At 39.9% G+C, this 27,980-nt stretch overlaps 2 protein-coding genes across 2 annotated transcripts in view; both read right to left on the bottom strand.

Annotated features, from left to right (window-relative positions):
* Window positions 1-874: 874 nt before the first annotated feature.
* On the bottom strand, window positions 875-16,705 carry zmp:0000000760 (collagen alpha-1(XXII) chain). The gene is made up of 27 exons (XM_027022951.2): window positions 16,629-16,705; window positions 15,773-15,884; window positions 14,948-15,071; window positions 13,341-13,734; window positions 12,891-12,968; window positions 12,699-12,800; window positions 12,559-12,612; window positions 10,280-10,333; window positions 9,484-9,537; window positions 9,341-9,394; window positions 9,057-9,110; window positions 8,888-8,941; window positions 8,743-8,796; window positions 7,883-7,936; window positions 7,706-7,750; window positions 7,573-7,626; window positions 7,424-7,477; window positions 7,269-7,322; window positions 7,052-7,123; window positions 6,918-6,953; window positions 5,757-5,801; window positions 5,628-5,660; window positions 5,167-5,313; window positions 4,113-4,289; window positions 3,260-3,350; window positions 2,069-2,146; window positions 875-1,839 (listed from the first exon to the last, which is right to left on the bottom strand). Exons 2-27 carry the CDS (start codon window positions 15,849-15,851, stop codon window positions 1,538-1,540), a joined length of 2,397 nt encoding a protein of 798 aa, XP_026878752.2. The 5' UTR covers window positions 15,852-15,884; window positions 16,629-16,705; the 3' UTR covers window positions 875-1,537.
* Window positions 16,706-18,067: 1,362 nt separating this feature from the next.
* Window positions 18,068-27,980, bottom strand: part of dst (dystonin) — a 104,710-nt gene continuing 94,797 nt past the window's right edge. Inside the window, exons 92-104 of the mRNA XM_035531626.1 lie at window positions 27,501-27,644; window positions 26,965-27,153; window positions 26,717-26,846; window positions 26,344-26,507; window positions 26,073-26,235; window positions 25,649-25,803; window positions 25,454-25,528; window positions 24,821-24,838; window positions 22,362-22,479; window positions 20,844-21,034; window positions 20,402-20,512; window positions 19,416-19,539; window positions 18,068-19,197 (exon numbers count right to left, since the gene is read on the bottom strand). Of these exons, the coding sequence (XP_035387519.1) occupies window positions 18,941-19,197; window positions 19,416-19,539; window positions 20,402-20,512; window positions 20,844-21,034; window positions 22,362-22,479; window positions 24,821-24,838; window positions 25,454-25,528; window positions 25,649-25,803; window positions 26,073-26,235; window positions 26,344-26,507; window positions 26,717-26,846; window positions 26,965-27,153; window positions 27,501-27,644 (1,839 nt within the window). The 3' untranslated portion in view covers window positions 18,068-18,940. The remainder of the gene's footprint in view (window positions 19,198-19,415; window positions 19,540-20,401; window positions 20,513-20,843; window positions 21,035-22,361; window positions 22,480-24,820; window positions 24,839-25,453; window positions 25,529-25,648; window positions 25,804-26,072; window positions 26,236-26,343; window positions 26,508-26,716; window positions 26,847-26,964; window positions 27,154-27,500; window positions 27,645-27,980) is intronic.

The following is a 27,980-nucleotide window of genomic DNA, read 5'->3' as shown; positions in this document are numbered from 1 at the left end:
GTCAAAAAGATCCCAAAAACAAGTGTGAAATAATGCAATGCTATTTAAGAGAATTTCTCTGACACTAATTTTAAGCAGCATTTTGTAGAAGCTCATCCAGTGCCTTTATCCAAAATGCAGATTAATGGTACCCCTGGATCAATAATATGCTGCTACACCACAGTCCTATTTAGGAAATTCCTGGTTTCATCCATTGTGAGGGAGGGTAGCGATTCTGAGCCAATGATTTATTACCTTTTGGATTTCTTAGAAATGTGCAGTCTGGTCACTGACCACCAGTGAACACAACTAATCAACTGCTTCCTGGAATCTGCACTCAGGGAACAGATTAAAGTTTGTCACAAGGAGACATTTTCTGTATATCACATTACTGCACATAGACTGTGGAGCTTTTTCATGATATCTGTTTCAGGAGTAAGAGCTTAGTATGTGTATGCTATAGGCATTTTTAAAGAATTGATATTTGTTAATTAATTTACTTTCTTTAATATGCTTGCTGTTAGTTACCACACTGATCTAATCCTGTCAGTCATATTTTAACATTTTGCTTATTATTTGGTGCCTTTTAATAAAAATCCTATCAGCATAGTAAATTACAACCAGACAGCAAAGGCATTCAGCCTTATACCGAGAAGGCATAAACAATTTAACTATTTTTATGTGGAGGTCATGTGTCATTTCTTGGTACATTTATCAACTTACCATGTACATTATAATATATTAAACATGACCATGCATGAAACCAAATAGCAAATAATTATGTACCTTTGTCAACACCATTGGTTTTATTATCCCATTCAGGAATTCCTGAGGAAATAAAAAGCCACAGCTGCTCCTGGACTACAGAGCATGTTAAACTTGATCTTTTATTTTTATGTCCTATGTTTTAAGGCCACTCTGTTGCTTTTCACAACAGGGGTCAGATGTGAATGTTCATAAGCCTCAAAAGTTCATCAGGTTCATTTCAACAAAATACGTAAAGGAAATTTACAAAAGGAAAGTTTGTACTTTCCTTGTGTAAATGAGTATAGTTCATTTTGTAGACCCCTAAAGGCAAAAGCACTAAGTACACATGACCACACAGCACACCACTAATTAATGCAATAATACATTAAAAATATGAGGCAGCTGCCAGACAGTGTGAATAATCATAATCATTTAGAAAGACTATACACAACTATTCCAATGGACTTTTTTTCCAATGGACTTTACTGACAAATTTCACAAGAAAAAGGTGCTGTAAATTTCTTTTTAAAAATCCAATCATTACACAACAACACATAAAGAGATAGAAACCTATATGGCATCCCAAACGAATAATTGTTTTACATAGTAATTCAAATACTTATTATTGTTTGCAAATAATATTATTTTTCAGAGGTTGCACACAGGATAATTTTTTGTGTGTTACAGTCTGTTAATGGAGAGTGTATATATGTATTTATATATTTACATTAATTATTCTGTCTTCACACAAATGCAATTAAGAGTTTTTTTTTCTGAGCATTCACACAATTTTTGTATTTGTTGCCCGCCTTTATGGGCGTGTCCTGAACCTCTGGGATGCCCACTCAGGTGAGCGTTGGGGTGAACGTTGAGGTGAGTGATGGGGTGAATGTTGTGGTGAACGCTGTGATGAGTGCTGGGATGAGCGCTGGGATGAGCGCTGGGATGCTCCGTTGGTAGTGGCATTGAGTAAAGCACATCCTGAGGTCAAGCAGACTCCAGGGACCCCAGGAAGTCCAGAATGACCTCTGAGTCCTGGCTGACCAACATGGCCTCTTTCTCCCATCTGACCAGGACGCCCATCAAAAGCTCTACCAGGTCGCCCACGATGACCTGGAAATAGTACTTATTCTTCAATCTTAGCTCTTACAGCCTGCCTGATAAATGAGTTCAGATTAATTAAATATTTGTTTTTTATTAGTGTAATATAACTAATGCTTAATTAAAAACTACCGTGTTGACAGTAAATTTAACCATATAATTTTTACTATAAACATATATGGGAGCCTGACGCTGATCTGCATGTATGCAGTAACTGATGTAATGTGTGAGGTGAACTTGCCCTTTTGTCCCTGGTCTCCAATGTGACCAGGTAAGCCATAGCCTTTAGGACCCCTGTCTCCTCTTTCACCTGTATCACCTAGAAGGATAAAATAATAATAAACCTATGGTATTCCCTGAGGAAATAACTGCCATTTCAGAACATGCTGTTCATACTGACTAATTGCCCTAACAGCCTGAGGTCATTTCTAAATCAATGAATGAAACTACTTGTAAATATTGTTTAATTGAATTAGCTTGACTGAGGGTTATTCCATAGATTTTACACTAGACAAAATATCATTAACTACCAGCAGTAAAAGGTGTAATTCATTAATACATAATACTTTACAATTAACATTGTCTTCACTGCAGTATGTTGTATATACTGTAGTATGTTTAAGGGATGAGAACGGGAGTTGGGAAATGCAAATGTGGGTTGTGTGTCCCATTGTGGTACTATGTTGCACTATTCTCATGTTATCCTGTCAAAATGCTTCTAAAGTCAACCAAGCTGCTTGGCTTATGTTTCAGTTATACAGGTGCATCCAATATCTCAGGCCTTGTCTAAACACCAACATTTATGTTTCCAGTTTGATTTCCATGGACACTGACATTAACCATCTGCATGTATTCCTCCTTTTTCACTTTTAAATCTCATTCTGTGTTAAAACAAAATAAGGTAATATTGGAGATCATTCTTCTCTAAACACTCCATTTTCAAACATCCTTTGAATGCACCTGTGCATTCATCAATCTTATTAATGGTATTTGGCATAGAAGCCACACAGCTGGTTATGTTTAATGCACTTATAACTCTTACTTTGCTGACAGATCCTGATCTTGTTTTAAGGAAACAGCCCCAGCTGTATACTTATCTATATTTCTATACCTGACAAATACACTGTTATGAGAGACCACAAATCCAAGAATTTAATTAATAATTCATTTGGGCTATTCACTTGATCATCATCCTTAACCCTCAGAGAGGCATTTCTCATGGTGAAAATTGAAATACATAGGAAACACTGCTGCTAACATAGAAATCTCAAAAAGGAGCCACAGTATATGAAATATATCAATCTGTGTGGCACTGAAGGAAACATTTAAACTCATAAGCATAGGATGGCTGTGAACAGGACCACCTTGATTCAGGTGGTGATATTCAGTCATTATTTTTACCAGTTATCAGGTGATAATGGTAATGTATTACCTTGCTCTCCTTGCTTGCCTGGGTCACCAGGCTCGCCATAGAATCCTTGTTGTCCAACTTCTCCAGCAACACCATCAGTGCCAGGATCACCCTAATATCATACCATTCAAAATAAGTATAATACATATCTATTTGCCAGAAAATCAATGCTAAATATTGATCTGTGGCATGTCTGAAATGACCAATAATTACCAATGTCTGCTGACTACACAGTAAAACTAGTTTAATTCAACTTAATAATGGACACTCTTTCCTTTAAAATAGTCTGAGGTCACAAAAAATGAATACATTTAAAAAGCATTGTAACACCAATGTTGAGAGATTTCACAACTGTCAAATGTACAACTTTCTGCTTTTTATATTTCTGCATTTGAAGCACTGTGAAGTTTCCCAAGTGCAAATGTTTAAGAACCCCCAAAAAGGTTTTTTTAAAATGTGGAAAAGGCTTTTCACTCCAGATTCTCTCCAAGAACCATTCAACACAGAGTACGTGCCTCCCCTCTAACTTCCTATTTGTTTTCATGGAGACTTGGAAATATTGAATGTTCTAATTCCAAGCAATACTGCCAAGCTCTGCAGCATGCTCTCTAGAGGTCTACACACTATGAACATATCAAACTTGGCTCTGGAGATGTTAAGGCTGTTGATGTATGGAGTATGTTCTTCCTCTATTTATAATGGCAAAAGTAAATAAACAAACATCTCAACATCTGAGGCTGAAAAGCATAAATTAATGGTTTGAAATGTCTGAATTAAACCATCTAAAGTTTGCCATTTCAAGACATCAGCTGCACTAAGATTACTGTAGAGATATTTTTGCTGTTCTTGCCACTCAGATGTGAGGGCAACTCACAGGAAGTCCAGGTGGTCCCTTTTGTCCCGGATGACCAGGGACACCCATGGGCACATCACCGTAGAGTGGGCATACGGCAGCGCACGTTCGCTTTACAGAGTTGGCAAAGGTGGACATCTGCTCCAGTACCACACGCTTGCAGACCTCTATAACATGCTGGGCAGGGAGCGTGGGGCCCTGCAAGAGAAATTACCACATCATTCACTGGCTCTGTCCCAGTTCTGAAACAAATGCTTAGTCTTGAGGGGAAATGGGTAGCTGCGTAATGAGGGAGAATCAAACATAGCCAGCAATATTTCACCAGCCAGCAAAACTTTACAGCCAACATTAAATGAAAACCTTTCTCCAAGCTGCAGAGCCCAAACTTACAATAAAGTGTTTGACCCAGATTGGGTTTTATGTATGCAATGCCAAGTGGCACAATGGCTGTATCTTTGAAGTTGTCTTGGTGTTGTGTCTAATAACTGGATGGTGAAAATGTTAAGGAATGGACTTTGTAAACAAGACCTCAAGTTGGTTAATTGTTGGTTAGAAGCTATTTTCCTAATTGACCCTTCTCTTGTGCAGTTCAGAATGGATTATTACACAATAAAACTGAAAAGAAGACATACTTGCATATTTACTGACATATCATCCATATAACTGATTCTTTTTGTTTTTGAATGATATAGAATTCTAAGCACAATGATCCTGAAAAGCAAGCAATGTTACTTGTTTCAGTTAACTGACAATCATGAAGAACTTTAGGCCAAACAGGAAACTTGTTATCTGTAGTCACAATATTACTTTCAAAGTCATTGTCAGTAATGTTACTATCTGTAATCACGTATTAACGCCCAATTATGAGGGACATTATGCTGAGCAGGTAACTGAATAAACCATGTACATAATCAGGCCAGATAACCAGCCTCTTGGTCATCTACTCCTCTGCAATAGGGCAGTTATCTACCCAGTGGGGTTCAAGAGGTTAACACCACCATGTGAACATGGGTGAGTGTAAGAGGTTAATAAAAGCAGACATGTTTAAAATGAAATCTGCACAGATAGCACTTACTGGTGGACCTGGCGGTCCCTGAAATCCCACTGGCCCGCCATCTCCTCTGATGCCCTTGGTCCCTACGTTGCCTTTCCGACCGGGCTCTCCAGCTGGCCCTCGCTTCCCCTGGTTTCCCTGTGGTCCTGGCACACCTCTATCCCCTGCCTTCAATACACACAAACAGGTTTTACACAGTATATACAATATTAAGTCAAGTCTGAAAGTCACATTCATCCTGGCAACAAATGGTAGGCTTGGAACACATGTTTAAGCAATGTTGCCACCATTGGTTACACCTGTGCACATACAGGTTTCTCAGGATAATCAAATTGCAATTCTACAACTGTTACAGGATTTAGGAAGACTGGGTTAGGATGTTAGAATGCATAAAGTCTTCACAGTACCACCTAATAAAAGACTGTAAGCGAACAAATGTACTCAAACTGCTGAAACACTGCAAAATTTCAAGGAAATCTTACCCTGCCATTGGAACCTCTTTTTGCATTCTCTCCCTACATGAAAAAAATGAGACGTAAACAACTGTATGTATACAAAAATGCAACATATTTATGTGCATAATAAAATGGAACAACTTGGTGTTTTACTACCTTCTGCCCTTTAACACCTTGAATTCCTGGAATACCAGTGGTTCCCTGTAATATATACAGGCATTAGTCACAATTGATAGTTGATAGCTTTGAAGCATATCTGCAGACCGGGGGCTGTGCTGCCATCACTTTCTATTGGGTTGCTTTCTGTTTATGTACGATGTTCTAAAAGCTATGTTATATACAGCATGGCACTCATATGACCATTCACACTGTTGATGTGCCCTTATGATGGAGCATGTCAAGATGAACAGGGGTCCAATTAGGCATGAAAATGTTCAGTAGGAGTGGGGGGATGAACCTGCAAAGAGAACATAGTAGTTGATAGACCTTCTGCAGTGCGGCTGCTCTCTGAGCCAGCTGGCTGCCTGTGGCCAAACACTGGTGTGCAGCATGGGACGGACATGACACCACCATTGAAACACGCACGGCTTCCAGAGTGTTCACATACAGTGCATGCATGCATTTTACACTGCCCTTTTCTGGTTGCCTGTGGTGCCGGATTCAAGCACCTGCTTGTCACATCTACCTAAATGGATAATGTAACAATGATTAAGATCATTTAATTGCACATTTTATTAATATAGGCTACACTACTAGAATTTTGACCATTCCCTTTTATAATAAATGGCTTAAGGACAATACTATGATGAGGAATGTGTAATGTGTCACTATAATATTAGAAATACGCTGCATGTTCTGCCTGCAAGCATTTGAGACTGAAGATATCAGACATCGAGTCATACATGGTGAATTATGCTTTTATATGATTTATGGAGACTCTTGTGACAGTAGCTTAATGGGCTTAAACTACTTCCCCTACATGATATCTGCTCCTGACACAAATGTACATGGGCAGAAAGGCACAGATGATGCCAAAGATTTACAGGAGTTCAATTTACATTAAACCTTTTCCTGACCTAGGCGTACAATCTCTGTATGCAATATGTCCCTCTGCAAAACTACCAGTTTTTCCATAACTTTGTGTTATAATTACAATTTGAGGATATCAAAGGATAGCACAACTAACAAAAGGTACTAACTCTATGGTCCCAGTCCAGTGATACTGTTAGAATTTAAAGCCAACTGTCATAGATTGTTGTCTCAGAATCCATACTGAAGCCCATTCACTTACAGGGGTAAAGTAAGTGGATTGTTTACCTTTGGGCCTGGTGTTCCAGGTAACCCCACATGTCCCTGGAGATAAAATGTCATATTTTAGACTGAAATGCACTTTTTAGAGAGAATAAACTTTTATTTCACTAGGTTGTGGAATGTCTATCTGGAACACTCACTGTTCTTCCTGGGGGTCCAATAAATCCTGGTCTTCCTGGTTTTCCAGCAGAGCCCTTGTAACCTTGTAGGCCCTAGAGATTTTAGCATTTTATATATTTACCAGAAAGCACAGTTTATTTTATCTATGCTACAGAATTCCTAAAGGGATGGAAGAAAATTCAGACAATGTTTAGAGATAAAGAATTTAGCCATTGAGGGAAAGTTCCAAAAACGTACAGGGCGTCCTTGAGGGCCCATGTTCCCTGGAGGCCCCAGAGCACCTTTCTCACCCTGTATGAAATACAGTTGGTTAGATTATTTAACCTAAAACATATATATTTTGCTAGGAAGACTTTCCTACAAGGTAGGTACATGAGGTAGACTGATGTTACCCTCTCGCCAACTCTTCCGTTTTTACCCACTGGCCCCTGTGCTCCTTGATATGCCTGTGAGGAAACAAAACTGAAATCAATTTGAAGTTGCAGAGAGGTGGTGAAGAGGAAGAGATGTCACACAGTTCAGCTTCATTAATAGAATGTACCTCAATTCCTGGATCGCCATCTCTGCCAGGCAAACCTGGATCACCAAAGATGCCCTGAAAAGTACATACCATTTACACCTCCCATTTATTTGTAGGGAACACATGTCATGCCTATAGCTTGCAACATGTTTACCTTCTCTCCCATGCCTCCAACTCTTCCTTTTAGACCTTGAATGCCCTGGGTAAAGTGAAAAAGTGACCTTTATATCCTGACAAATAGAAATGAACTGTTCAACTAAAGAAGAGTATAGTAAATTGTAATTGCTTTTTTTGAATGAATGTGAAAATTCAAGAGGTGGGGAATATGTACAGGCTTTCCTTTTTCTCCAGATTTTCCCTGCTCACCAGGGTTTCCCAAAACACCCTATAGTAGAACAAAAAGAGAACTCATATTAAGCTAGATCATCTGATTTGCGCCATTACAGAGATATGAAATAACCAGCTGATATAGAATAACACATACTGCTGTTTGTTTAATATCAATGGAGTATGATGACCACATTACATATAATTAGGTCACTTGTTGTCTCAGAGTAATAGACAAGTAATATGCGCACTGGTTACCAAAAAAAAAAAAAAAGTTAAAAAAAAAACAAGACATAAAGTAAATTTCAAAGGGTGACCTTACAACCTTCCATTTTGAAAGAATGCGGTAACTCTGTTAAAATTTTCTCAAAAGGTTAATATTTCTGTCTGTTTATGCTGTGCAACCTAATGCTAGCAGAACCCCCAAGCAAGCTTACCTTAGGGTTTATCCTTACTGTGATCCATGTCATTTTTAGCCTAATTTTCTCCATTATATATAATATCTTGAATGGAGTTTGAAAACAATGTTACAGTGGATTTGCACTAGTTATATTACCTAAAATAATTGTCCAAATAAAACATGGCCAGCAGTCCCCCATATTGCCACCATAATCTCCACAGCACATTGCCCTCCACCGCTTAACCTTAAAGTGTTGTTTGTTGTTTGCAGAGCAAAAATTGCAGCTAGAAACCTGACCTTATGAGAATTTCTCTATGGACCCAACTGCATTAAAACAATAAATAATTTGACAAGTATCACATGCATGTGTGATGTCAGAGGTGGCAGATTTTGAATTTAAAAGTGGCCCAGTAGTGTTAAATGTCATTAACTCATGGAACACAACGTTCAACTTGTTTCCATACCTGCAGGCCCCGTGATCCTGAAGGTCCTTCATTGCCGGGGAAGCCCTCATCTCCCTTTAGAGGGCATGAAATAAGCACAGTGATTGTCGGACCACACAATACACATACATAGTTCTCATGATAGAAGCCAATGCACCAAATGTACCTTCACTCCCTGGTATCCGGGAATCCCCTTGTATCCCCGATCTCCCGGTGAACCCTGGATGAGGCAATAAGGAGTGAATGAGTCACTTAATATCCCCAGCAGCGTGAACTGCTGCAAAAGAATGACCTTAAATGTTGCAGTAAAAGTTTTTAATTCTGGTCTAACTTACCCTGTCTCCAAGCAACCCAGTCTCACCCCTCTCACCAGGAGGTCCTTGCACTCCCTATCATTGTTAATAGAATATCATGCAATAAAAAAATAAAATAAAACGCCAAAAGAACTACATGCAGTAAACACTCTACTGCAGATAGGTAACATATGTAAACTTTGAATACGTGACTGAAAAATGAGAAGCACATTGCTCGCATATATCCAGACTTTTCTACATGACTGTGGAAATGATTAACAGTATCCTTTCGGAGTATACAGAGTATACTCTGCTATGCTCCCAACCTTATGGCCTGCAGTACCAGGTAAGCCCTTCAAGCCTTTAGTGCCTCTGTCACCCTGCAGGAGGAAGATGTCACATCAACATCACTAATGTGCTGAAGCAGAAGAGAAAGGCTGAAGAGAGGATGACGATGATGGCTGCTCACCTCGAGGCCATGCAGTCCTCTCATTCCCTTCTCTCCTTTGATCCCGGGATCGCCCTAAGGGGGACACATTCAGTCCACTACAGATTTGACTGTACAGAACTTTTCACACTGCCTCACACATAAGCCTTACACACCAGAAGCCAGAAGGGGCAGTAGCAAAGAGAAACCTAAACTGCAGGAACAATTATGTTGATGAGTTGGGTTCTAATAAGCAAGAAGTAAGCAAGTAAATGATGGTACGTGTCACAGTTAGTCCCTCCCAGCTTCCATGTTCCATGTTTTCCCTGTCTTGTGTATTTTAGTTCAATACCATAGTTTTGTCTTCTCCTCCCCTCGTTTGATTTTCCACACCTGTCCCTTGTTTCTAGTCTTGTTAAGTTCATGTGTTTATACCCTGTCGTGTTCGCAGTATCTGGGCTGTTCATTGTTTTTTTGAATGGTTGTGTTTCTATGTTTGGATTAATGTTTGTTTGAATGTCAGAATATCTGAAAGCCTCTATTTGCCTGTGTGTAAGTTTGTACTCCGTGCCTTTGTGTTTCTCCTAGCCTTCGTCTTTGTTAGTCCCTGAGTTCTTCCTAGCGTCTTTTGTTATAGCCTGATTCCCCTGTTTGCCTTCGTGTGTTTTTGTTTGTTGGATCATGTATCCCTGAATGCTCTGTATTGGATCAATGACCCTGGATTACTCTGACTACAACTCTGGATTTGCCCTTACTAAATCTCTCTATTCTGTGCACGTGCATCCACCTCCTTACTGCATACCATTACAGTACGTGAGAATGAGAATATAAGCTTTACCTTAGAACCAGGCTCCCCGATGTTTCCATATTCTCCAGTGTCTCCACGTGACCCCTATAGGAAGGTATATACATTGAGATATACACAGAGATACACAAGCTAGATATGTCTTGAAGTTTTAATATTTCAAGTAATATGAATAATAAATGTATAACCACAGCATTCAAGGATAGAAATATTGCTTCTATTTGGTCAGTAATGTTAACCAATGATGTAAAGAGCTCAGATCTATTACATAAAGTCAGGATGCATTGAAGACAATTATAAGCAACATTAATGAAAGAACATATATAAGCAACATTAATGAAAGAACAATTAACATCTGAAGATCATAAATGTGTCTAGCTTCAGCATTCCTGGATACTCCCTAAAGACTGCATTAAGGCATCAGGTTTAATAACTGTGACATAGTGACTGATCCTTTCAACTGAGATGTCGCAGCTGCCATCCCTTTTTTATGTTTGTAGTCTAAGCCTGATGCTAAATGACATGAATTTAACCATTACAAAATGCCACAATGGCATATTCCTGATAAAATGGACCCAAAATTGCAGCTTTGCATCAGTGAAGCCAGCTGTGTATTAGTTTAGGCTGCTTCTCTTCTATGACTTATCACTTTAGTCATAAACAAGTACTTATTCAGTTAGCACTTATTTAGTAAGCAGCCTCGTTCAAGAGCAGTTCATCAATAGTGCGAGCCGAATCTGGAGACTGAAAGTATCTGTGAGTAGATGGGCATGTGGGAACAGAGGTGTAGGGTGTAAGGTGGGAGGTGGAGGGTGAAGTGTGCCTGGTGCAGTGTGGGTGCAGACCACCCAGATATCCAGTGTGTCCTGCACAGGGCAGGAAATGCAGTCAGTGGCCCTCAGAAGGGTGGCAGAAAACAATTCACACCCACACACAGTCTGCAGAGAGTTAATCAGATGTTCACCCCAAAGCACAGCCAGTGCTGCATTCATCAGTGATGTTATGTGTACATAGTCAGAGAGACAGAAAGAGAGAGAGAGAGAGAGAGAGAGAGAGAGAGAGAGAGAGAGAGAGAGAGAGAGAGAGAGAGAGGGAGAGAGGGAGAAACCATATTCACAAAGGCACATGGTTCCTCATCCATGTTTTAAAGATGTCCCTCTGTTACAGCTCACCACTGAGAACTGGATGTGGATCAAAGATGTAAATTAGTCATAACTCTGGAGTGGAAAGCATCATGTCTAAAGCCTGGGGAAGTTCACATAAGCCAAATGTATACAACTGGAACCTGATGCAGTGTGTCATGTGCTTGAATTAAGGTCATCATGAAACACTGTGTCCTGTGTATCTGCTGTTTGCTGTGTGGCTTCATTCAATCAAAGGTACTCTGAGTCTCCTGCGCTGCTGCCTTTTTTTTTAACTGTTTATTTATTTATTATACCTCAGTCAAAACACTGACATGTGCACTGTAAAGTGTTCAGAAAAGTCTGATTTAGTGTAATTATTCAGCATCAACGGAAGCTACAAATCCTGTCACATATAAAAAAGTTAAAGAAAAAAGAAAAAGAAAACAAGGCAGCAGGAAACAAGGAAGAGCTGTAACTTAAACTACAAAGTGAATACCACTAGAACCAAAGCTGGGATTATTTTCCTCTGTGGTCAGTTTTTTTCTCCAAAATGTCTAGAGCCAAGCACTGTGGTGGCACATGTTACAGTTTGATTTCCTTTAGTTCAAAGAAAGGACCTCTATTCCTCTATCTCATGTATCAAAAGTCAGTAATCATCACTGAACATAAAGAAAGTTGACCAATGTCAACATTGTCTTCAATAAGGAATGCATGTTATGGTGTATTAATTTGTATTGCACTCATAATTACATGTCTGTGTGTTAATGGTGGCTTATGCAAACAGGGGTAATAAATGCTGATTAATGCCTTGACTGGTGTAATTAGTCCTGCTGGAAAAGTGTGAGAAGCCACAGTGTTTAACATCTCAAAGTGACGCCTGCTCTGTGTGCTCTTTCCATCCGGACTTTGCTTCCATTGCCATTTTCCACAACTTCACTCATCCCCCTAGCCAGGCTCTTTTCCTGCTACTCTCTACTCCCCCCCCCCCCCCCCTAAAAAAACCTTTCTCTCTCCTCCCTCTCTTTTTTGTTTTCTGTGCTGCTCTACCCACTGTTCATGACTCCGCATGTCTGCTCACTGGCACATAACAACCCCCTATTAGGAACCCAACAATTCCTGCCGAGTTTTTCCAGCTTTGCTGTGGCAGACTCCCAGGTGCAGGTGAAAGATTTTCACTATGATTCTTACCCAGTTCCCTACTCTGCCTGGTGCCCCTGGGTTTCCTGGCAGGCCTCTGTGACCCTGTGGATAGACGCAGGAGTGAGGTCAGCATGTCGTTCAGGTTACAGTAGCATGAGGAGAGCACTTTAATGCCGGGGGGGGGCTACCTTCGGGCCAGAATGCCCCTGGGGACCTGGCTGCCCATGGAGGCATCTACATGATGCCCTGCCTCTTCCAACAGTCAGTCCAATTTCAGCGTATCCACCACACTGTCGAGAGAAGTGGGAGGAGAGTAAAAGGCATGTAGTAGAGATGGCAATGCACACAAACAACACACAGCAGAAGAGTGACTGTCTTACTACATTGGAGAGCTCACAGCAACCCTCGGAATAGGCCTGGTCAGCATCACAGTAGATATGCATCTTCTGCAGGTCCACCTACATAATCACATAGAAGTGGAGTGTATATTTTAGCTGTGTTGTGTAGCAGGGCACCGATTGCATGATAAACAGTTCTTTTTACTGCAGTCATTTATTCTCCATCACAAAAGAATTGCTCAAGTTGTCAAAGGCATAGATTTGGTATCCAGATGGTTACACAGACATTCAGAGTAGGCCATTAAGATACAACTAGTACCTAATCTGAACCTTATGTTCATAGCAGTATTAAATCTTGACATTCCCTGTAACGTTAACATTTAAATAAAAAAAATGAAGGTAACAAACACCACTTTTGCATAAAGTACTCCAAAGGACTGGTGTCACAAGAAGACTTCTTAAGTGTTGCCAGGTAAACCCGCCAGCACTCACAGATAAGGAGGGGCCACCAGTATCCCTCTTGGCGATGGAAGCCTGGCCCTGACGAATGACTCGGCTGGGCATATCCAACGGCTCGCCACCGACCTCTTCGCAGTCCACAAGCAGCGTCGCCCTGTCACCCTTTATGCTGAGTGCCAGCTTGTGCCACTCGCCATCGAACAGCCTCTCCACATGGTCGAAGGTTCGCAGTCTCTGGATGCCCCCAGTGTCACGGTAGAAAAAGTCCAAGGTTTGGGTGTCTCCATGCATGCGCAGCCCAGCCTGGTCCTGGCCCTCAGGATCACTGAGCCACAAGAGGTCCCAGGAGTCTTTTGCCATGTCCTCGACCATCTTGAAAGTGGCTACGATAGAGTAGTCAGCAGGCAGGCCTTCTGGGTGAACGTCACTAAGTGGGTGAAAAGTTGGAGAGAAACAGAGAGATAGAGGGAGATCCAGAAGGGATTAACATAGGTGTTTCCGTGGGAGAGATTATGACACAGATCCAGTGTACTCTAAACACAAATGTAATAATATTTGCACTCCTGTACAATAAAAATATAATCATCAGATCGGCAGCAATGTCATGAAAACAGGCAATCACAGCTCTGCCTTTGTATTCTTTGAGTACTTTAATCTAACACACATGGTAACTAAAACCACATGCTCTTTTTTTTGCTCTGCTTTGTTTGTTTGTTTTATTTGTTTGTTTTTTTGTTTGTTTTTAGTGAGCAGATCAAGTTTGTCGAAATCAGCAGCTCAAGTTTCCAAGAACAGCTGCTGGGTGCACAGTCCGCATCCATGTGCAAATCTGAACGGAGGCCCCCCACATAACCCTCTCTTGTTTTCCTCAATACTGTTGATCATATTTTGCCTCCACATTTGGCCGCTGACATACACTAATGTGCTCTTCTCTTTTCATATGTAAACATGGCTTGGTTGTCAAGCTAGGGGAGTTCAATGAGGACAGCTTAGTTGGCCCGCACACAAAAAGGAAAGGCCCTACACATGGAGAATCTACTGCTGCGCTTGGGAGGCATGAAACTAACATGCTGTGGGCCCCAAAACATATTCAAAAGCACTTTAGATTGTAAACCTGTAGGGGCATTTAAGGACATGCAAGCTCTCAGGCAAGTCCTGACTGTACATAAAGAATGTACGTCTAGCAGTTTGATTGCTTAATGACATATAATCATAGATGCATTAATTAACTGTCTCAGCAACTCAGGTGAATTGTAAACTCAGCAACTCTGATCAGCAGTGGGAAATTAAAGCTATTGTTTGGAGGAGGGCATGAATGCACTCAGTGGAAATGCTAGATTGGTGGAAAACTATCAGATGAAAAAAGGATAGTTAGCTTCTGTCCTGAAGACCAAATGACATACTGGGCTTCTCACATGTCAGGGTATAACATTGTCTCACTTTGGCAAGGTAGGAAAATTGGGCTGATCAAGCCTTTGAAATATCTGTGCATACCACAGAGCTAAAAAAAAAAAAGTGTATTTGTTTGGACATGAGTAGGAAAATTCTTTCAGTTATACTCTGTGTCTTATTGTTACCTGAAAACTCACGTAAAATGAATGCTCTATTTATTTTGATCTTGTACCCAGTTGCTAGAATACCTCATGCTCTTTTGGAGTTGGAGGGCGGGAATAACTCGGTAAGCTACTGCATCTGGTTCAGATCCCGCTACCTGCCTCACACCTCTGGACTCAGACAGGCGGAACTCTTCCAGCAGGTCATAACCTAGAGTGAAACACATGTACACTGTACTGATTCTACCGAAATAATATGTTATACGTTATATGCAGTATATGCAGTATAGCACTATATGCTATCTTGGCAAAACATTGTAAACTGTTTAAGATCTGAAGAGTCTTTGGAAATCAGATGAGTTTGCTGTCATTGTGATTAAAAGAGTCACAACGGTATGACAAGTTTCATGGCGTTACACTTAGGAAGACTGCTGGAGATCAAAGATTCTTATTGTTTTTCTTTTAATCATCCTGTTGTTGGCAAAAAAACTATTATGGCCTTGCTGAGTTAATAGAAATATTTCAGACTGCATTTAATAGCATTCTGGCAGCTTAATTACCATTGGCCAACGGCATTAACATCCAAGAGCTTCGTGCTATTTCGTAGTATACTCAGCAAAGGAAACATGATATAATTAATATGATATAGCCCACTTTTCATAATACCAGTGATCATGGAACCATTCTGATAATGGTAATTCCTCTCACATTAAACAAGTGCTAAAGACAACACAGTTGGTCTGAAGTGGCTTTCTACTGCCCTCTAGTGACAAAATAAAACATTTAAAAAATATATTAATAAACTTGGCCTAATACATAAAACCTTCAGGTCTGATTTTAGAACATTTCAGTCTTTTTAGACTTCTGTGTGTAGCAAAAATTAAGAATTGAGAGCTTAGATAGGTTACTTACTTGGAAAATCCTGACTTTTGATGATGCCCAAGGAAGTCAAAAGAATATGGAGAACCAGCATTTTATTCCAAGCTGGCATTGTCACTTACTTACTGTCAGCCTCTAATTGTGCCTGCAGGAAAGAGGCAGTAGAGGGGAAAAGGCTGGAGTAGATATCATGGAAATCTTGAGGCGACAGCTTGTTACACAAAAATTCTGCCTCGGATGATGTCGAGAGTTTCTGTAATTAGTTTACCATGCAAAATAGTAATCAACATGTGGAAAAGGGTTCAGTTACATTCTAATTGTAGAAAATCATGCTGTCACTATGGTGACTAGTTTGCACATCCACTGGTATTTACACAGACATTTCGCATGAGGCTAAAACATTTATCCAATGGGCTAAAGCTACCTAAAAATCTTAGGCATATGCATAAAAAATATTTCACCAAATAACATTTTATAACTATCCATTAACACATGGGTTAATAACTGAACATCAAAATAACATAACAATAAAATAGGCTAGGTATTAAGCCAGTTTTTTTTTAAATACCATTTTAGCACACATAAAAAAACCCAGTGCACTCTAAATTTTATAAGTTTAGGTCGGTATTTATCATAGTGTTGGATAATAATTTGCAAAACATTAGCATACTTTTAAAAACGGAACATCATTTGCAGATAAAATTTGCAGATAAAAATTGAAATCTAAAATCACTTTTTAGAATGATAATTCCAGTAAAGACTAATCATGGTTTAGATGTAATTCATGGTTTTGACATGATAGGCTCAAAGTTGTGTTATGGCCTCTCATTTTAATTAATTGGCTATTAGGCTTACACATGAAAATAATTAATTAAAAGCATTCACTTACATATTCTTCAAGACTTAATGGTTCCTGCAGTGAAGAACATAACCAGTGTTAAAGTCCCATGCGTAGGCCGAGGACTGACTTAGGTGCAAGCCCCTTTACAGCAGTCTGTCCTGCTGGAAGTGTATTCGAAGAGGACATGACCCTTGAGCTCCACTCCACCTTCGGTCCCAAGGGATCTGCTGGCTTTCCAAGGTCCCAAAGTCTACACCATGGTAATTTGATCACTGCAATAAATTATAAGTAAACAGTGCACTACAAAACTCTTGCTGTCTTGTCTATATAGCCTTCTCTTTGTGTAGCAAGCACCCTGGTTTTAAATGTTTAGATGTTAGGAGTAGTCCTGGAAGGCGATTTTAGAATTGCTGAGTGTACTTCGATACGTGGTTCCAGAGCATTGCAGTTGTATTAATCAGACGTATCTGTAGAGGTGTGATCATAAAATTTCATAGGCCTATCTAAGTGCTTGTTATTTTGGTACAGTAAAAGGCATGCCATAATACCATAATCAATGTAGTCTATGTTTGTCATTCTTAAAGTCTGTAGTCTGTTCAGGACAGCAAGCCCTCTGAGAGGCCACTGATGGAAGGATGCAGTATGTCACAGATAGGCTCAACAGGAGCTCTGTAAACATTCCATTTAAAAAAAAATGGGTTAATGTTCACAGAAAACAACTGGGAACTAAATCCTGCAAAATAAATAATTTATTGGATGGCTGGAAGAATGAATGAATAAATGAATGAATGAATGCATGAATGAATGAATGATTGATCATTTACAATCGTGCAAAAAGAAAATAAATACAAAGCATTACCACTTAAGCTTGTGTGCTATCGGTCATATTAAAAACTACAGTTGGCTACATGTTCTACATATAAATATGAATAGTGTCTTCATAACACTACACCCTCCTTCACCCTCCACCCCCCATATTAGTGACTTGGCATTAATAATCCACCATTAACTGGATTTTTAATTCAGTAACAGCATAGGTTAGTGCACTTTATAAATTTACCAACAGTTCCATGGCATGAAATATTTTAGGGTTTCACTGGATACCCTGGAAACACTGGATAATGCTAGAAACACTGGGTGGTTTTTAGCACTGCAGAAATGTCTAGGAGGCTCACAGATTTTTTTCTCAGTGTGGTATTAGAAGTGTGTGGTATCATAGGCTATTGTATATAAATGCAATCAGGGCCATCTTTTATCTTATGCTGAATACACTGCTTCCTTTACTCAAATGCATGCATTAATCTGATGCACATCTGGCATTCTTCATTCTTCCATAGAAACCAGAGGGGTACTTGCTATAGGCACCAAAATGCTTTTTTCCCCTTCTCCCCTACTCCTATTACAGCCAGTAAAATATCTATTTACAGCCTGTATTACAGCCAATATCTGTATCTGACTTGATGCATCCTTGTTGTGAATGCTTCACAGACATTTTAAACATGCTGAACAGATGATGACAGATGAAGTCGCTTGGATTTTATATGCCATCATAGCTTTCTGCAAGCAGATTTATTACAAAAAATGTTGTGAGTAGTCCATTGTCACTCAGGCAAAAACAGAACCATACAGTACACAAACATGACTACACTTCAGAATATTTACTAGTCAGAACCTTGGAGGGTTCTTGTCAAGGATAAATGGTACACAATGCTAGTAGCTGAAGAACTTAAATGTTACTTTCAAATGCAGCAGGTGGATTATGATGGACTGTTCGAAGGTTGACCAAAGTTTGCTGTAATGTTTTAAGAGGAGCTGTTGCTGTGGTTACAATTGTAAGAATTGCATCGCCTTTTAAAATGTATTATCAGGAGCACATCACTGGACTTTAAATAGATGAATAAATAGTTTGTGGTGAACCAGCAGATTACAGCGGTATATCATTGCTCGCAAGCATGTCATCTTGAGGAGATTACAGTACATTCAGCTTCTCTATCAGCTCAGCCAATCAATATGGTAAATTGTTAGTTCAATTAATTTTTTCCCACTGGTGATAACCTCTCCAGTTCCAGCAGCGATAAAATAAAAATAATACTCTGACGCAACATTATTCACAGAAAAAAAAATTACAGGACAAGTACAAGAAACCATGACATTCCACTCACACTCAAACATTAATCCTGCATCTTTCCCCCACAATTCTCCACAGAATAATTTACATCTTGCTATACTGTTTTGTTTTTAAATAATGATGTTTTGCAGTCTTTAGTGTCTGTGAGTGCCCAGTCTAAGTCCAGTGTGTTCCAGCACAGTGCTGTGGAAGTCTACGCTGGTCCTCCCGGTTCTCAAGGCCAGGCTGCTGACTATCTTTTTGTGGTCTTGGCCAGTTTGCTGGTGGGTGTGCTCCTCCTCTGGGGCGTGGGGATTTTGGAGGGTTTGCCCCCAGGCTGTCGGGAGGTCGCACGGGGAATTGGCCTCCCTGAGTCTGTCACTGCCTCTGACATGTCTGAGCAGACGGACTGAATATCGGAGATGTCGAAGTCAGAGGCGTCACTTCCGCGGCGACTGCTCCCACGGCTACCTGCTTTGCTGCCAGGCCTACTTGGAATCTTACCAGGCCCTAAGGGAACATTCCAGAACAGTTCAGTGTACTTTAATATCTTATATCCTAGAGATGCAGTTTAAATTTTAACATTTTGTAGTCTATATTCTAGAGCTATAACTACTAATCTCAGGAATACTGTCACAATCACAATCTGTAATACCTTTTGGGTAGAAGGATAACTTGCTTAATATGAATGCACTCTAATGTGCTGAACAGAGGACTGACTAACTCACCAGTGGCCTGCCCTCTGGCCTTCAAAACAGCAGCATTTATCAGGGTCCCATCATCTCCAGACTGGAAACCTTTTCCTGACAAATAGCCAGGCAGCCGGAGCTTGCTGCCTTGGATAGGTGTACTCTGTCAAAAGCAAAATAACCCAGTCAGAATTGACTTTAAAGATCTGTCTCTCACCAAAACCACAAAGCAGCTATTTGGAAGAAAGTGGCAAAGGCTACATCATACATTTATGATGTGAGCTAATTTTGAATAGACTTTCCCAATCCTGACAAACATCCTATATGCACCACTTGATTAATCACATTATGGTTGGAGCTGCAATTCTCAGACCACATACATATCTGTATTTCAAATGAGAGAAAATGATAATTACAGTGACTCAGAACAAAATAACATAAGAAGTGACAGAAATGGCATTATATAGCAATAACTGATCTTCACATGGCCACAGGCAATAGAAACTGAAAAGTAGTGTACTGTTTCGTAGAACAAGCATATCATTAGAAGAGAATAAGGGAATAACAGAATATTTTGCACATAAAAAAGTCCTCAGTTATTATACAGGAAGCACAATAATTTAGTGGTGCAAAAATTCAAGGACAAGACGGGCGTCTTGAAGGAGTTAGGCCTACAGAACAAAATGTCCATTGTGTAGTTAGTATTTTAATGTATGACAGTACAACCCAAGCGAAACAGAAAAAGAAGTTAAGATGTTAAAATACCATAAAAATCACTTGTGAAAAGAAAAGACAGCGTTTACTGATGGAACAACTGAGTTACAGCTGCTGCTGATCGACAATCCAAATCTGCTAAATAAATCACACAGTCATGCATCATGGCAGACCGTAGGGTAAGCCAGGACAATTGAAATCCTACAGAGCATTAACCTTAGGTAGACTGCAGGAAACCAATGGTGAGTTAGTTGTTAGCTTAGGACTGATGCATCAGGTTTGGTTTCGTCAGTGCTGTTAAATCAGTGTACCTCAGTGGATGAACCTTGGCTCTCAAAGGAGTCAGTTGATTTTATAGGAGTAGCTGATTTGCTGTTTGTCAGCCAGGGTTTATCATAATTGCGGGTTAAATGTTGGGGAGTCTGCGAGAAAGAATTGTAAGCCAAATACATAAATATACAAAGGAAGGGACTTTTTTTTCCAAAAGATTACATATGTTTAAATGTTTGATGCAAAGCACATTAACGAATTTGGTTTCTACCAAGGTGTAAATTGAGCCAAGTACAAATAAACAAATTTTTGGAAAATTTTGAAAAACTCCAGAACCATCCTTGGTTGAAAAGGCAAACATGGACAAAACATGGGAATTATATAAACACTAATATAAAAACTATTGATAATAGGCTAATCAATGGCATGGAGAGGGACCCATCACATTGCACTTTCAGCTAATAGCTAAAAAAAAAATCCTACTTTGGGTGTAGAAGTTGAGGCTGGGTTTGGTTGTGAAGGACAGCTGTGGCTGGAGTTCGACCTGTTCGGGGAGGCGCCCCTTGACGAGGGCCTTGACCTTCGGCCTCGGTAGCGGAAACTGGCCATCACCTGAGTAGTGCCTTCTGGAAGGATGAACTTCTCACGCAGTTCTATGTTGGTCCTACCTTTAGCTGAGGAGAGAGTGCACAGAGAGTGCACACTTAGTGAGGGTGGATCTGCCAGACACACATGGCGCTTATATGTAGAGGGTGGAAGACATGGCAAGGGTGATTTGACAAAATTGAGGCCCATTTCATAAATGGCCCAAATAATGCTTGCCTTTTGAGGCAATGGACTCTGTGAAATGAGTGACACTCATTTGATGAGTCTGGTGAGCATGAACATACAACATGCAGTTTCACACCTCTGAGGTTAGTGGCCAAATAACCAAAAAACCCCTTAAATCAACTATAACCCATAAAACAACTCAGTTATAATAAAACAATAAAGAGCACTATTCATGTATGATATACTGTAACATCTGCAATTTTTTTTCCTGATGTCCAGGATGGACATGTCTACCAGGAAACTATTAAAACAGGCTAGTAGCAGACATTCTGAAGTTAAGAAAATATAATTCTAACTTTATTTATGTTACCAACTATACTCATATAGAACATGTAACCTGATTTAGAGCAAAGTGATACAGCTGAGTAGACTTCAGCACAGGGGCCAAAACCACACTGAGCAAAGAAAGAGCAGCAGGCGAGCGCAAAAGCGGCCGGAAATGTAGGGCGATGGACATCTGCATGCAGGAGAGGTCTCGGGGAGTAATATTAATGAGAAAACCACCACTCCACCTGGATCGTACGCACCAAAACATGCACGCTCACATGGGGATGCACACATACCACTGGGATGGAGCAAGGAGAGAAAGTGGGAGAGTTGCCAACCTATAGGAGACTGAGTAATTGACGAGTTTGATTCCGAGCGCAACATTTTACTCCCATGGTGATGAACTAGAAGAAACAATAGTTTCATTTTCATTCTTAAGATGATGGAAATAGTGGGTGCATTCAGCAGGAAAACAGTAGAGAGAGCAGATTTACAAACAGAGGAGCCTCAGAAGAACATGACAGCAAGCTTTGAGAACATTATACACAGCCCACCAGGAGGCAGAGCCAGGCAATTCAGCCACAATATTATACATAACTAACATTTAAAATCTGTTATAATTAGTTATTTTTAAAAATTCAAATTAGCTTGTTTAATATCCAAGTATTCATTCTGATTTTCTACAAAATCAATGCATAATCCCAATTGCTTAACATAAATATGAGTGACAGTGTAAGAATATCAAAGTAAAATACTTTGCAATGAAAGGATAATAAAGCAATTTTATCATGCATGTACAAAAAAGGTCCTGCAACTTACACCAAACTTTTAACTGATAGTTTCTCTATGCTGTCATTTTAAGAGAAGACTGTATAAATTGAATAAATTGTGCACTTGCATTACCTCTACACGGATCATTCTTCACAAGGAACTCGTCCAGGGCCATCCAGCCACCTCCCACTCGCACCATGACTGTACTGCGCAGGATCCGCACCAGCCTCAGCTGTTGGGAGTCTCCGAACTGGGCAAGGAGCAGAGAGCAATGAGTCACTGGAGTCATACAGAGACACAACTGAGAAAGACCCACAGCAGGGTAACCGCGCAAATCGGAGACCATGCTGACGTTTTATGAATGTCTAGTGTTCTCAAAGCAGCATTCGTCCTTGCATATACTAGCTGTAACACATATGTGGCCATATGAGTCAGATAATGTGGCCATGTTTGATTCCATAAACTCTTGCTTGGACCAAGCTAAATGCCCTGTTTGCGCTTGTTGCCCAGCTGTGTGGAGAATTTTTCTGATCAAGACACGACATCAGTTTCATTCCATAGGACATACAAATGAATGGTCAATCCAACTGGTTTGCCCCTTTTTTAATGTTCCTGTGCAGCTACCATTTGTTTTGGGGGTGGTGATGAGTGCTTCATAGTAGCCCAATTTTTGGTATGCTAGAACTTCAAGAAGTCATTTTCAGGTTGGTGGTGTACAGTTATTCTAGATTAGTTAACCTATATGGTTTCACCACTAGAGTGCGCTTAAGTGTTGTTGGTCCTCATTGGCAGAACCACATTAGCAACTACATACGTCAAAAAGCTATTTTGGGAATCAAAACTGAAGGGCGTTCAATAGAATTCAGAAGCAATGCTCTGTGAGCTGAATGACAGAAACTCAACAAACCAGTTTGCCAGTAGGATATAACCATGGTGTAGCTGATTTCACAACGCACACACAAAATTATGGCCACATGCTTTCTGTTTAAAAAGAAATGAAATAGTGTAAACCAAAATAAATCTTTCCACAAACCAACAATACATACAAAAATTGCACTCTATAGCTACTAAATCACCATACCCATAGAGAATGTGTGTGTTAACACTGATGCAGTACCAATGTAGCTAGACTCCAATGACACAATAGGAACAATATGGAAAGATGGCTGTACACCATTCTCTAACACTCGACATGACCAACACACTGATGAACCTCTTGCTATCCCTCTCTCTGGTCTCTGCTCTCTCTATGTGATAACCAAAATGATTTAATGCCACTGGTGAAGTTGGTGATTGAGGGGAGAGGATGATATCTGAAGTATGATCAGGTAAGAGATAGTAAAAAGTCACAACAAACGGCTTAAAAATGACCATTTACCAGGATACAGCTTTCCAAAACAGCAACGTGCAGTTGGGGGTTTAGATTTTGATAGTCCCTGTTTGTTATACTCTCATCGGCGATTAAGGGGTCATGTAAGCAGTGAACCAGACCAAACTGTCGAAAGAATTGTTTCAGTTGATGTGGAACAGCAAAAAACTGAACAGACCAGTGTACATGACAACAACAAAAAAAGCTTGGCACAAGCAAAGGAAAAATGAGTTTTGCATGAAATCCACAATAAAAGTCCCATTAATGTTTGACCAGCTATGACTTAACGCATATCTTGTCAAAATGTGAGCTTGAGAAAGCATGTAGCCTATGATTTCATGTGATTTATGCTGCATAAAAAAATAGATAAAATAACAAAAAAGCACAACAGGCATTTCCAAACTCGAGCTGGGCTTATTTTAAAATCAGTCAATATTTCATTGAAAGGATAAAACAAAAACCTAAAGCATCAGTTATTATTTCACCATAGGTTAAAGATGAAAAGTGGAATGATTCCAAAAACATTAGGGAAGGCAAAAGAAGACAGGAAAACATTTGTTATGCTCCAAAGCTCCCAAAAACATGAACGCATATCAGAATAAAAATAAATACTCAGAAGGGGAGGGAAAGAAAGGTTGTTAGACCTGCACTGTAACTCAAAAGCAGATATGCAAGGCCATAAAAACTGTAAAATGTCAAAACGTAAAAAGGTCAGTCTTTCTAAAAAGGCCAGCATTCCCACTTCATTCTGACCTGTGTCTAAAATAGTTTTGCCTCCTAAAACTGACACAAATAATTAACCTAATAAGAGGCTAATGCTCTCCACTAATGAATATTAATGGATATTTTCTTTTCTTCTGTATTTTGTTGCCTTTCTATTCCCTAAAAACAGACCATCAAACAGACAGGTGGGGAAAGCTCTTAGTGGGAACTCCCACTTTTGATTTTTTTCTCTCTGGTTCTCTTGCTCATCACTCCACCTACAGCACTTGCTGCGTCACACAAAAGAAGACTCAAATAAAATATTATAAATATGGGTGCTTGTAGAGTTTCCCATGATCACAGAAAAACAAGCTAGTGTTGAAGGAGAGAATTCTTAATATTAAGTATGCCTATCCGCTTCTGAGTTCAAGATTGACTTCATAGATCTGGAAAAGTGAAAGGAAATGAAAACCAAAACAGGCAGTCAGCACAGCATAACATTTAAAAGCTGTATATATACCTGGTTTCCAAGGTAGAACTGAACAGCAGAAGAAAAAAAAAAAAGAGACAAACATTAGAAATCATGGTCTGCACAGTTTTCATTAAATTCTTTAGCATTTACCTTAGATTAGCATTTGCAAATATACCATACATATTTAACAGAGGAGTATACGGTCCATATTGGGACACAGCTACCAGCATTTGCACTACTAACTTTAAACTTTAAACTCCACATCTTTATTTAAATCTTTTTGTGGACTGGTCTTTTGTCAGTTCACAAACTAGCTGAAAAACAAAGAAGACAGTTCAAAAAGGGCAAAATGGATTCTGACAGTCACCTTGCCCTCTCACTGGGAGTGAAAAATCTCCACATGTCAATGATATGAAGTCATTCTTTTTGGCAACAAAAAGTGTGGGGGCAAATAAAAAAAGTCTGTCTTGGGATGTAGTCTAACAGAGGCCAATGGAATGCTGCCATTTTTCCATTCTTCTGCATTGCCATTGGCTGATGAAACATTTTTGTCATCACGAGGCTAGATATGTGCTTCAGGACTTCATATTTGCTTTGGCTTCAATATTGCTTTCTGCAACAGTATTCATACATGAAAGCATTAGGACTTACAAAGAAATGGTAATTAGGGCAGTTTCTTACCCGGTATTTGTTGGCACCAATTTGCTCCACCTGGAAACGTTTAGGACACTTGCACTTTGCCACTTGGCGAGTCACCTACAGAAATGAAGTCAGTACATTACAACACATGAAAAATAGCAACTATAATGATCAACAAAATACTAAATCACTTAATCACAGACTCACAGTTCTGGTGGCAATTAAAACAAAGTATACCTCATCTTCAATCTTGTCAGCATCAGTGAGCGGTTTGTAGGCATCTTTGTTGGGGTGCAAAGCAGCCACAAACTCATAGTAGTCAATGTAACCATCGCCATCACGATCAAAAATGTCCGCTACAGCACTCATCTCCAGTCGACTGGTGGGGAACTCTACAAAGAGCAGAAAAATAAGTGATCAGGTCTGGTTTCCCCTGGATACAAGGATAAAAAGAAAATTTTGCTACTAATAAATAAAAGCTAATAGCCAATGATTAGTGTTATTCAAATGGGATCATAGTAACTATTAGCTTTTGCTCCTTGATAGCCTTACAGCAATTTGTAGTCATTTTAAGGGTAAAGTACACTGTTCTTTGTGGATGGACTAGTTTAATTCAGCTTCTATAAGTTGCCTATAAACAAGTGAAGGAAACATTTCTCACTTGAAGAAAGAATGCCTTCAATGAACTCTTGTCTGGTGACCTTGCCATCCTGATCTTTATCAATACGGCGGAAAAAGTCCATAACTCGTGACTTCTTGTGGTTCATCCATCGCATATAGCGCTTTCTCCATACATCAAAGTCAAAGTTGGCAAACTCTTTCAGCTGAGAAAGACATTGGATAGATGGGGCTCTCTAGTGGCTGTTGTCATTTTCACAAACAACAAACTTAGTCTTTTGGTGCTGATCATGAAGTTGGTAGGTCTAACATACCTCCTCCAGTCGGTCCAGAGCATCATTAAGTTTTCTTCTCCTGTCCAGGGCCAGAAGCCAGACCTGCTGCCACTTACTGACCAACAGATTGACTCTTGGGTTCTTAGTCTCGATTTGAGGCTGGGCAGCTGGTGGATACATGGCCTGGGTCGGTGACCTCTTTCCTGATTATTAAAACACATATATACCATACAACCCATCTGAAAATCAATTTGAAATCAATTACACTGATTCAGCATTTGATATTCATGGAAGAACAACTCTTTGTGTCCAGTAACATTTATCAAAACAAACATACATATGATTTTTACTCTTTCTGAATATTATATATGTTTATCTGACTTATGCTAAGGTTTTGTTGTCAAAAGCATACGGCCTGCTCTTCCTTTGTCCAGCACAGGAATCTGAGACTGAACTGGTGGTTCAGCTGTTGCCTTTCTTTTATGGGTCTTAGTAACTTTGTCCACATCTGGTTGTTTCCTGGTCATCTCCTCCATGAAGGTCTAAGGAACATAATCAAAAGTTAAAGCTTCCATTGAAAAGCAGTAACCACCTTACCAAAGAAGAGGGAATGGATAATCAATGGTTAGTATGAAGTACCATTCTAGATATTAGTATTACCTGATGCTCAGTGATGAGCACTTTGACTTTCTCTATCTCCTGTGGAAGAAGATCCTTGTCTTTCTCTGTCAGTGTAGTCTCGGCCCACTGCAGCCAGCTCAGCAGACTCTCCAGCAGCTCCTGATTGGCTAGAAGCTCGCTCAGGGCAGTGGATAACCTTTGTTGATGCTGCCGCACCCAAGCTGTGACCTGATTCACAGCAAATATACAAGCAATGGGCACATGACACACATAATTGAGTACTTACAGTGAGATAGCTCAGCATTACACAAGTCATCAGACACCATTAGAGGGAGCACCCCTAATCTATATTGGAAGACCTGATTGAAGACAAACATTGAAGACGATTGAAGATGAACATATCTATACACATTCTATTTAAAAGAATGGATCATTTGATACAGGCATCGCTTCAAAGTCCACACACCAAAGTCAAAGATATAGATGTAGGTTATTAAATTAAATCTATCAGAGAAGAAAATCCTGCATGTATGTGCGCAAGTAATACTACTGAGATCAACAGTTGGTGGCCTGACCTCCTCGAAGCGTGCTTTAATGATCGTATTCCAGTGTTTGATGGTGGTGATAGAGTCCGGGTGACAGATGGCTAAGATGGCTTCACCCATGCTGATGGCTTTACCCAGAGCCACTCTCTTCTCCTCCAGCTTCTTCATGAACTCCTGCTCATACCAGAGGGCCTCTCATTAGTCAAATGCCAATGCAAGGCACAACAATGAGAATTTACACTGATGTCCCAATGAGGCTTTTCCCAAGACCTCATACTGTGTGCAATGTGGACAATGTCTGATGAGAAGTATATGGACTTTGAACAAGCCATTACTGGTTCAAATATGAGATCATGCTCATTGGATATGCAATATTAGAGCCTGAGTCCTGTTTTGGCCAGTGATAGTACCATAAAGCTGGAGAGGCCGCATATGGTTTGTGTTACTCTATTGGCAGACCTCAGAATGAGCTGGCCTGAAGGTCTCAAAGCCTTATTAGAAGAGGAGTTA

The sequence above is a fragment of the Electrophorus electricus genome, chromosome 11 (genome assembly GCF_013358815.1).
Source record: "Electrophorus electricus isolate fEleEle1 chromosome 11, fEleEle1.pri, whole genome shotgun sequence".
NCBI classification, from domain to species: Eukaryota; Metazoa; Chordata; class Actinopteri; order Gymnotiformes; family Gymnotidae; genus Electrophorus; species Electrophorus electricus.
Note: the sequence above shows the minus strand (reverse complement) of the source record. Positions and strands in the feature narration are given on the sequence as shown.

Bases quoted from the DNA above. Each gene is read 5' to 3' on its own strand.
- zmp:0000000760 (XM_027022951.2), bottom strand. From the start codon at position 15,851: ATGCCAGCTTGGAATAAAATGCTGGTTCTCCATATTCTTTTGACTTCC. The intron at 7,751-7,882 runs GTACATATTCCC...CACTTTACCCAG, and splicing joins CTGGAGAAAAAGGAAAGCCT to GGCATTCAAGGTCTAAAAGG. The intron at 5,802-6,917 runs GTAAACAATCCA...TATATATTACAG, and splicing joins CTGGAACACCAGGCCCAAAG to GGAACCACTGGTATTCCAGG.